Source organism: Pholis gunnellus, assembly GCF_910591455.1.
Source record: "Pholis gunnellus genome assembly, chromosome: 16".
In the NCBI taxonomy this organism is placed as follows: Eukaryota; Metazoa; Chordata; class Actinopteri; order Perciformes; family Pholidae; genus Pholis; species Pholis gunnellus.
This window is the reverse complement of record NC_136543.1, coordinates 8,245,478-8,256,754: the sequence shown is the minus strand read 5'-3', so window position 1 is coordinate 8,256,754 and position 11,277 is coordinate 8,245,478. Positions and strand designations below refer to the sequence as shown.

Here is an 11,277-nt window from a genome sequence, read left to right as displayed (position 1 = left end):
GATAATGGAATTATCTGTATGTGTTGTTAATTGGGAGACAGGCTCAGCAATTGTCTTGTCATAATATGATTGAAAATGTCTTCAAAAATATTAACTGACACAACCCAAGACATGAAGGCCCCCTCTTCATTGACAGTGAGGCCCTATCTCGAAGAGGGTCTTTGTTTCCAAATTGTATTTCAATACCTCGTTCAATTCTTGTGCTTATGTTGCACATTCATAAATGTAGGCTTGTGTTTAATCACCACACAGCACATCTATGCCTGGGTTGTATTCCAGCATAGAATAACTGTACACAATCCATAGAGATTGCACACATTGGGCCTCCATGCAAATTAATCCAGCCATGGAAATTGATTTGGTTCGTTTATTTTTGGTTGATTGAAGTAAAAACCTTAAAATAATAATGTACTTTTACGTGGATTTATATCTCAGTCAAACAATCGTCCATCACATTTCCAGGTGAATATGTATTTTTTCATTGATTGCTTTTCCAACATGAGAAATATACCTTAAATATGCACTAGGGGCGCTACTGTGCAGATTGGGGGCGCGTCTGCGGGCGGGTTTCAATTTCAAACCCAAACAGTCCAAGGGACGGAGCCAGTGGATTGTAGGATAACGTTCAACCCAAATAGTTACCGCGTGTTTCCGTAGTGTAGCGTTATCCGAACACAAACCAGACCGGTGTTGTTATCACCGGGCCGTGATTACAGTCCACAGAATCCGCGAAAAAAAAGTCGGCCGCCTTGTCTTCGCTCCAGTTTTCCGCGCCTGGTTAATATATTTGGATGACAAACCGACGCTTGGCTTGTTTGCAGCAGGTGTTGACCAACCCGGGACACTGTACCACAATACAACTACTAACCTGCGTTACTGTGTTTTAACTCGTATACGGTTATCTGACATTGTAAGTCATTTCTGCAAGAAACATGCCGAGGTCCAACAGGCAACGAGAATACAAACCTGGAGATCTTGTATTTGCTAAAATGAAGGGGTATCCACAGTGGCCTGCGAGGGTAAGCACCCGACGTTTGCTGTCTTGTTTCCAGCTTAAGGTTTGGTATTAATGTCGGTCCTTCTGACCGCCTGTTCGTATCACTTGTTTACCTGCAAGGCCTATCAGTAGTTAGCTACCATGAGTTAGCCTAGCTCGGTCGCGTTAGCTAACGTTGCCCAGCATCCACACACAGCTAACCGTTAGCCAAACCGTAGACAGTTGCACATTTCTTTTGAGTGAGTCATCAGCCGGACACCTCGTTACCCTGCTCGGCTCACTAAATGTGAATGTTGTCGCTAGCTGCTCTCTGTCACCAACGCTGCTTTTCATGTTGCCGCTGTCGTCTCCCAGGGGCCCTGTTGGGCTAACGTTAACCAACGGTAACCAACGGCTCTCCGTTATGGAGCGAGCAGCTGGGCAACGTTAACCGAAAGGTCGGCTACAGTTTAACAGTCATGACAGACATGAAGTTAACGTCTGTAGTAGCAAACGTTATCTTAAAGCTGTGCTGTATGAGGACACAAATACGAATCCACGGTGTAACTTAGCTAAGTTACATTGTAGCTAAATAAGTTGTTTTCCTTAATAACTGTTGCATTACAGACGACACATGGCTACTTGTGCAACCATATGCTTTGATGCTGTGTGAACATGCCTGCCTGTCAAACAAATAAGTTGACAGTTTGTCTGCTTGTAAGTTAGGCTTTCTTCCAAAGCGGTAACATTCGTTTCATGCTCATAAAGAACAGTGGTATAAGACCACAATGTAACGTCTACCAGCACAACATTTCAGTCAATGTTAGTTATTATTCAGCATGGGAGAAAATGTGTGACTTTTAAGTTCTCAGAGGTTTATATATACAGTTATGCATATAACGTAACTAAATAAGAAAAATAATATTCAAAGTGCCACTTAATACAAGTGAATAGTTGAGTTAGTTTCAGTATTGATATGTGCCTCTTCCCTCCTTTTCCTCAGTCTTATCAGCCATGCCTCTTGTCAGCAGGCCACAGGTCCTGCCCCACCGATCCACATTCAGTGGCACTATCTCGGATTGCCAAAAGGCCTGACAGGCACTTTGCAAACGGACACCATGTCTTTCTGTGCCTCTGTGCTCTTTAAAAACACAAATAAGTAGTGGATGAGCCAAACAGTGCATTGCAAGGATGTTAAACAAGAGAACTGAGCAAAAAGTTCAATGACAAAGAGTTAAATCAGAGAGGATTTTTTACAGTAACTGGTAAGACTTGATGGAGCATTTACCAATACTACCCCAGCTGTCGGAACTGTTCATTTATTTCTAGTGACAGAAAAAGTTGTTAGTTTATTTATGGTAAGAAAATACCTAATATTTTCTGGTTCAAGCTTATCTTATTTAAGGATTTGCTCTTTCCTTTCATCAGTGTAAATTATGTAGTTCTTGTATTTCAAATGTAGTTTGAATGTAGTTTTATAACATTATTCAGAATAGTAATGACCGTCATGGGTTTGACATTGATGCAGTGGTCCTGTGTTTGTCACGTCGACATTTAAATCTACTTTTGTCTTTGAGTTTTTCTTCATTACCATTTTCCCGAATAGTTACGTGGATTTTAATTTTTTTATCAGCCTCTTCTCAATAAGCTGTGTTCTTTATTCACAGATTGACGAGTTACCTGAAGGAGCAGTGAAGTCCCCCTCCAACAAGTACCAGTTGTTCTTTTTTGGGACACACGAGACGTGAGTAATGTGTGTTAAAGCTGTCAGTCTTATTCCTAGTGGAGCCTAAATGATGGCAAAGACATTAATAATGGAAGAAAATGAAAACAAACAACCCTCAAGAACGTATTTCTTCTAGAACTAGTTTATTATCTGTGTTTCTGTTTAGTAGCATTACATTAATCATGTAATGCACATTTTTTTTTAAATATATAACTATCAGTCAGGTGTCAAAATACATTTACAGATTAATTTCTGTTTAAGTAATAATTGGCTAATCATTTGTCACTTTAGGAATTTAGTAGAATGTGTCGTGATTTATCCAAATGTTTAAAAAAGCTGCAGCTACTTGTATGACATTACACCGTCTCTGCTGATTACACATTTGTTATTGATATGCTTCAGTGGATGGGTGTGCACATTTATAAAACTAGTAACATTTCACCTCCACAGGGCGTTCCTAGGGGCCAAGGATTTGTGCCCATACGATGAAAATAAGGAGAAATTTGGAAAAGCAAACAAGAGGAAAGGCTTCGCTGAGGGACTCTGGGAGATTGAGAACAACCCCACCGTCACACATGAAGGCTACGAGGTGTGTGTGTATTTCTAGGACAGAGGCCAAGTGTGTTTTATTGTACTGTGAGTAATGTACGTTGTGTTTGTACTCCATGTAATATCAAATTTCGGTCATTTTGTTTGCTGAAGGAGGCAAAGGAAACGGGGTGAATTACAAAGTAACGATTAACTGTAATTGAAGAAAGCCCAAAGTGGCAGTAGATCATATTTTGTCTAACTCCCAAACAAGGAAACCTGTCGGGTATTCACTGTTTCCTTTTTTGGAAAGAGATGAGCTCAAGGTGCAAACAAAGACAGTACATATTGAGATGCTTTTCTACAAAGCAACCAAACCAATCATGCATTGAGTGTCTTGTTTGGCCTGCAAGGTCAAAACTTGTAGTCGATGCAACACGTTTCCACAAAAATCCTTGTGTCTGTAAGAACCTGGTGAAATCATTTTCAGCACAAATTACATTACACGCCTTACGGTTGTTTTGAATTGAAGAACGTAAAAGAACGGCACTGTTTACTAATTCAAGACAACATTAAGACTTTGGTCTATGCTCTTGTGGGTCTAACTCCAGACTTTGACTGTTTCCTTTTAATTCACTCCTTTTTAAATCTCGGCCTGTAGTCATCGAAGAAGGACAACGCGTCGGAAGAAGCAGGAGATACAGGAAGTCTGGAGAAAGCAGATGCCGAGGGCAGCAGTGATGAGGATGAAGGGGCCCTCGTCATCGACGAGAAGAACGAGAGGGGAGGAGCTAAACGAAAAGCGGAGGAGTCCACAGCGGTGAGCTTTGACTCCGTCAATTCTGTGCACCGTTTCAGTAGAGCGCTTTGTGTTCGGTTCATAGTTGAGCTTTCTGTCTCTCTGACACTTCAAACCTTTCGTCAGGCATCACCCAAGCGGCCGAAGGATACAGAGGCAGAAGGCGATCCTAAAGTAGACCGCAACAAGTCTAACGCTGAGGCCAAGCTCAACGATGTGGCTGAACCCAAGGCAACTGCTCCCTCCTCACAGAGCGAGTCCAAAGCAGAGGCCCAGGAAAAGGCTCCAGCAGGAGGCAAGCTAACCGCAGATAAGGTGAGACACGGGCACCATCGGGACCTAATGCGGGCTTCAAGGACCATTCTGGTGTTTATGCAGGTTTTGGGCCATGCTATGATATGTAAATATTCTACAGTATCTAAGTATAGATACCTAAAGAGCATGTGACACAATTGTATGTTTATGTCCCATGTCAGAGACACTAAATGTATTAATTGCTCTCCACTGTTCTCCCTGCAGCCTGTGACAGACAGCGCTTAACGTCAACTCTCAGAAGAAAACCAAGAACCTTTGACGCTTTTCTCTGGAATTTAAGCACCGACATGTTTACCAGCTGGACGCCAGATTTCAGCTGTTTAATTAATAGAAGAGTTTTAAAAACCTAGGTGTTTGTATTGAGAGACAAACGTATCCTCATTTGCCATTTTTGGGATATCATATATCCCAGAAACCAAAAGTTTGCTAATCTGATTTCAAACAATTGAACTGAGCCCTTTAAGGCTCATTTATAAATGGGATTTTGGTGTGTATATATTTTTTATTTCTAAGTGCAATTACATAATTACAAAGACTGAATGCTAGGTGTCAAAAACATTTTTCAGTTTCGAGGGAATAAACGCTGAAATATATAGAAAATAAAAAAGGAGAACATTTAAACCATAAAAAAGATAAATACTCCCATCTGGTGGTTTTAAAACGTAGTTATTGTACAGGAATAAGAACAAATTTTCACCCATGCTCTCAGCTTTAGTGCATCAAATAAATGTATTACTTCCATTTGTTTCACCTAGCTCATCGGCTTCATCTTAAGTCATCGATTCAGTCATTGGATACGTGATGAGTTGCACTTTCAGAATTAGTTTTTTGTTTGTCCCTTGCCATTGTCTAGTTCACTGTGTGATGTTTTTATGCAACGCAGGTTTTGTTGCTTTTGTGTAGTGAATGCTTAATTTGCAGGTGACCAAATTTACGTCATTCATTTCACCAGGTTGAATATTTAAAGCCCGTTTTGAGGCGAACTATTGTCGGATTAAAACACTTTTAAACCCTTCTGTAGCTTTCTTCAGCTAACGATTGTTGAAAGCAGAAAGACATTCCTGAATGTTCTCGTGTCGCGGCTCGGTCTCGAGGTGGAGCTGTGGCGTCTGTCGGGGGTAAAGGTTATTTGTTGACACCTTTTTCTGGGGAAATGATCTGGCAAACTTTCAAATCTCAATTTCAAGTTATTACAAGTTCTTTTAAGCTCACGTTGCATTCAGTAATTGGTTGTACCAAATATGTTTCTTTTTCAAATGTGTTGCTGACATCGTCGATGCCAACATATATTATCTGTACAAATTGTGATTTTTGGAAGAAATTAAAATGAGAAGACTACAGAGAGAACCATCTGTAAAACTTTGTTTTCTGAACTTTTGGTTTCCAACCATCTTAACTGGAATATGAGTCTGTTTTACTTCACTAGTCTTATTATTTTGGCTGTGAATCAAAGTTGTGATGTTCTAAAGATGTGTTTTATTTCAACATGTTCAAAAATGTGGTGTTAGTTATTTTCCACTCTTGGTAATTTTTAAGGTTTAAGTGGTTTTTGTGATGCTCCGCCTGCTCACCGTGTTACTCGGATGTCATTGTCATCGCTTTAGTTTTTCGTCCTGTATTTGGCAACATGAGCCCACAGGTGACCACATCATAAAGTTAAGGGAAAACCTCAACCCAGTGAAAATGACCCTGGCTGCTGTGCCGAAAATGGCTTATACCCACCTAAAATAATACCATTGATTAACTAACTGTACAATGGTCAAAGTGGCCCACTCATGTCTGGAGATAGTTCCAGGGGTATGATTTGGCATTAAGGTGTAATTCTTGGTTAAGCTTTATCATTTATTTCCAGAAGCTGTCATTCATCTTAATCTGCTGCTTAGTTTACTGTTGTAGTTGCTAGTCCATTTAATAAACATGTTGATTACAAGAAAATGGTTTTGTCATGTTTATATGCAGTAAATCCTTCTTGATAATTGTTGATTATCCTTCCTCTTCCTGGAAATCATCTACCACAATCAGGTCTTAGTCATTGAGTTCTTAAATAACAGAATTGTCTGAAGTTACCCCTAAACCAGGTATTGTGTTTAACCTCTTGTTTCAAGCAATCGGACGTCTACTGTAACTTTTCAAACAAACCAAGACTAATTACTCATTGCACACCTCATTTTTCACTCTGTTATAAATGTCTGAAACTAATGATTGCACCTTTTTGTGTGTGTGTGTGTGTGTTTTTGCGCGCTTGTCATAAATAATTTGCCTTAATTTGCCTTTCAGCACAGTTCGGGGCTTTGGGCTGTAATCGCTGAACTTGTTTTGGTGGTGATGTAACAAGTCCTGACAGCTTTGAATTTGTCATATATATATATATATATATATATATATATATATATATATATATATATACTATTTACCAAACTTGTTGGGGTGGAGACATAATGCTTTAAATTCATTCATTTTAGAAGATGTAGCCTCTTGCCTTGTAGTATATGGATGCTATAAATATCTCTCAGCTTCATCACAGTAACAGTATTTCTTGTAATAACTCACTTTAGACATTTTAAATCAAAACAGGCTATCACAAATGAGCGTGCCGTACTTTATTGATCGTAATATATTTCCATTGTATTTATCATAACAGAAACACTAAAGGAAGAGAGAATAATAGATAATGATTTATTATAACATTTACTTGAATAGATCATTTTAGTTTTTATGCAATTCTGTATCAATAATTATTTAAGGAAGATATTAACCATTTGTATACCCCATTCAAATTACATTTGCAATAAAATGAATCTGCTTTTACATTCAAAATAAACTGACATCTTAAACATATTGTGGTCATAATGTTGCACAGGACACATAGTTGAAATTGAATGATGCTGTCAAACTAATCAATTTTCATTAACACACAGATTGTCAGTTCATCACCGATTATAAAGACAGAAATGAGAAAGAGTGCAATTTATGAAGAAGTAATTGAAATGATGTGGAGGGAGAATAACTTCAAATGTTTTATTTTATTAATTGAATATTCTGACCGTTACATTAAATCCTACCAGCCAAAACGATGATTGTAATTTTGTCATTTATGTTCTGACTTTTTTCAAGGCATCAAACCTAAGATATTCTGAGGAAGGGACAGGACAGTGTTTTGTTTTTAAAGGAAATCATTTAGTAATCAGTTTGGCTTAGTTCTGTACTAAACTCTTGTGAAACCTGAGCCAAAACAATTGTGAAATGCTGCAATATCTTCAATTAGCTCCAATTCCAGAACAACTGTCGTCTTGAAGAGATCTTACAGTATTGTGCAATTTATTTCAAACATCCATATTATATCATTTGGACCCAGAAAGAAAATCAAAAGTAATTTCTGCTGTCCAACAGCAGATACATTATGTGCGCATGCGTTCAGACAGTTCCTACCCTCCTGTCCACTAGGAGGCGCTACCTGCTCACGGTAGTGTTGGTCAGTGCTGCTACATGTGACATTGACATCAACAGAGGGTAAGATCTCTCTGCATGTTATGATACTTTACTCTTTTTTTTTTTTGTTCTAATAACGTTTTGACAAGATAGGTAGCAGTCTTATTTAAAATTTTAGTGTGTTTTAAAAGATAGTGGCCGCTGCAACACAACGTTAGTTCTAGCTTCTCCGCAAGCTAACGTTAGCATAGCTTGTGTGGAGAGTAGTGATGTGAAGGGAGACTGGGCACCTTTTGAGCTCATGTGCTAACTTTGATTCATTTGGTACCTGCAGCACAATGCGGCTGACCGCTCTCCTGTCGATGGCAGCCAGGGTGGTTGTGCCCAAAGATTACCGCTTCGGCACCAACAGACCGTGGACAGTGGCCGCTAAGAGGCTGAATCCTCCGGGGAAGAAGAGGAGGAAGGTGTTTGTGGAGCCGATAGCACCAGAGGACTGGTCTGTGCTCAGAGGGGACATGGTGAGGAACTCAAGTCCCAAGTCCTCTTCAGCAAATTTTCTGTTGCAAGTCCTTGGAAGTAATTATTCAAGGCCTGTTGTAACTCCATACAACTCCAGAACCATTGAAACAGGGCTGGATAGTTGCAATGGATGAACAGTGTATAAACAACATGTACAACACCTTACCTTAGTGTTATTTCTTTAGAAAGCTACCAGCCACAACAATAAATTACATCTTTGACATACTCTTTGAAAGGAACTATTTTGTTCAGAAGACCGAGCACAAAAAGTACATTTCCAAGCTCACACTTGTTTTAAATGCTGAGACAGTTATAATAAAAATTAATGCCATCAACAATTCATGGAGATTACTCCAATAAAATAGAGGCTCTTTAACATGTTTGTCCAAACTTGGATTGACAAAAGTAACTGGTTAGACAATGTTTGTACAACATAGACTTAAGTGTCTGCTCTTCATTCATTTCTCAGGTCGAGATTCTCGCAGGGAAGGACAAAGGGAAGCAAGGAAAAGTAATCCAAGTCTTCAGACACAGAAACTGGGTTATGCTGGAGGGCCTGAACACAGTAAGGAACTACTTACTTCATTATGCATTTCAATAATTTTGGATACAGAGGGGAGCTGTCAATCAACAGTAAAGTTTTCATGTTAGTTACTGTTTTATCAGTGTCATACACTGTGTATTTATTATTTAACTCCACCAGGTGGAGGCAGATGTCTAGCAGAATTTCAGGCTGACAAAGTGCACCTCGAGAAGACATTTCTGTTTGGTTTTCCAGAGTTGGAACTGTTGTTTTCTATCGCAGCATCACAGGTATATCGGAAAAACTGGGGATTACCGAGGGACGTACATTGCCAGCGAGGCTCCCCTCCTGCTCCGCGATATTGCACTCATTGACCCCTCGGACAGGTACAGTAAAGCTCACTACACTGCAGGATTAAGATTGTGGCTATGCATGTGCACACCTACCTCAGGGCCTTAACAAAAGCTGAGCCGCTGATTAGCATGCAAAATGAGCTGTAATCCTTTTTCTACAGGGTCTTCAATCTGTCCAGCATTATTTACTGTAGATTAAAAAAAATGATCTCTGGTTTCACAACCGATTAATTATGACATGCTGATATTGATCTTCCAGGAAGCCCACTGATGTGCAGTGGAAATTCACAGAGGAGGGGGAGAGAGTCCGAGTGTCTCTCAGGACGGGTCGAATCATCCCGAAACCTGTTGTGGAGCGACGAGATGGCATCGTGCCACAGCAGTGGAAAGGTGAGAGAGTGTGTGTGTGTATTTGTCAGAGGGGGATTCTTTTCGGTTTATTCCATCTGTAGCTAAAAGTCAGCACATAAAACTGTTTCCACCATCTTCAGACTTCTAAAAATAGGTGTCTGAGTGACTGAGTATAGTTGGACTGCTTTATAGTGGAAGAAACGCATTTCATTCTTAAGTGAAAGACACATGGAAAGTGTAAACCTTTAGCGATGCCGAATAACCTCACCAAATTTCACAGTATTTTTTTAAATGAGCTAGTTTGCACGACGTGTCGTCAAACCAAACATCTGAAGGCACTCTGAGGCAGAGTGAACAGGTGCCTGCTCAAGATTGTACCTTTTTTATTCTTCTGCTTCTCAAGTTGTATGTATTTTTACATGCGCCTGTCTTTCTGCTGTTACAGATGGTCCCAAAGACACCAGTCCAGAAGACACTCTAGAAAAGACCTATGTACCGTCTCTAAAAACCCTGGAGGAGGAAGTGATGGAGAAGCTGGGCATCCAGGAGAACAGAAGGCCCAGACGGTCCTACTGGTACTGACCAGAGAAACCAGAGACACTCGGGGCCCCATTGTCCTATCCAGTGTTCACAAGGACTCTGAAGTCGCCATGTTTTGGTGGGAGTCGAGCTGAATGAAATGTTAAAAAGAGACTATGATGATGATGATGACATGAGTAAGGCACATGGATGGTAAAATACTGACGCAACATCCATATTATTAAGGAAGTGACAGCTTTGTACACATATGAGGAGTTTTTATTGTTTCCTGATTAGTTTCAATTGTTCTCTATTAACAGCGGTATTAGAGTTTGAATTAACTTCCTCTCGTTGTCATTGTGAATAAATGTTGCACGTAAACTAACAGCTTTTATTCTGCTGTATACTGGAGGTTCACTGCACGTTTCAGGGGAGTGAACCTGATGTTCACAATAGTATTAAATCACAAGGTTTCCAAACTTAAGGGTTTGGCTCTGATTCATCAGCATCAACATGCGGTAATTTGGGAAGAGAAAATCCAATTTTGCAAATTTACATTAAAAATATTCACTGAGCAGGAATGAAACATTATTAATGAGATAGGATACTTCTGAAAGCTGTCGAGTAAGCTTGTATTAGAGCCATCATAAGTAGAACAGCAGTGACCAGAGAAAACAGTAGCTTCTGCACTAGAGAGAATATATCACTTGACGTTTAGTGTAGAGGAATGATTCATACACACTGTACTGTCTGAACGATTGGAAAGTTAACCGACTCTTGGTATTGGCAGGGTTAACAATGGTAATGGTTGCAGCCTGTTTGGATCATCCGAAAGGCTGAAAATAGTCATATTACTTTACAGAAGCCCAGACAAGCTGCTCTCCAAAACTCAAAGCCTTTAGACAAATGAGTCTCTCTTTCCAACGTGTCTGGGAAACTGTGTGCAGAAGGAAATGACTTGGGAGGAGACTACAGACTTGGTAGTTTCAACAAAGTTCTCACTCACCTCATTTGACTTTTTATACACTGGCGCTGCATGGTATTCCTCTGACGTGTTCCAGTTTTTGCATCAGTATGATCTCACTGAGGAAGTCATTTGGTCATGAATTTATGATTAAGTTATTCTGTATGATATACATTAACATAAAACTATCAAAGGTCAAAGCAGGCTCACTGTACATTTAGTACAATTTCAGTTTTACAGTTTTTAACTTTCAGCATCACATTTTTTTTTAT

The 11,277-nt window shown here is 39.6% G+C and overlaps 2 protein-coding genes across 2 annotated transcripts; both read left to right on the top strand.

The window, feature by feature from the left end:
* The first annotated feature begins 579 nt into the window (after window positions 1-579).
* On the top strand, window positions 580-6,268 carry LOC306707946 (hepatoma-derived growth factor-like). Its single transcript, XM_079175611.1, has 6 exons — window positions 580-1,019; window positions 2,644-2,720; window positions 3,153-3,291; window positions 3,892-4,050; window positions 4,156-4,344; window positions 4,549-6,268. The coding sequence occupies exons 1-6, from the start codon at window positions 933-935 to the stop codon at window positions 4,567-4,569; spliced, it is 672 nt and encodes a 223-aa protein (XP_079031737.1). The 5' UTR covers window positions 580-932; the 3' UTR covers window positions 4,570-6,268.
* A 1,546-nt stretch (window positions 6,269-7,814) lies between these two features.
* mrpl24 (mitochondrial ribosomal protein L24) lies at window positions 7,815-10,422 on the top strand. The gene is made up of 6 exons (XM_079175911.1): window positions 7,815-7,854; window positions 8,108-8,294; window positions 8,765-8,860; window positions 9,101-9,204; window positions 9,431-9,561; window positions 9,968-10,422. The coding sequence occupies exons 2-6, from the start codon at window positions 8,112-8,114 to the stop codon at window positions 10,102-10,104; spliced, it is 651 nt and encodes a 216-aa protein (XP_079032037.1). The 5' UTR covers window positions 7,815-7,854; window positions 8,108-8,111; the 3' UTR covers window positions 10,105-10,422.
* The last annotated feature ends 855 nt before the right edge of the window (window positions 10,423-11,277 follow it).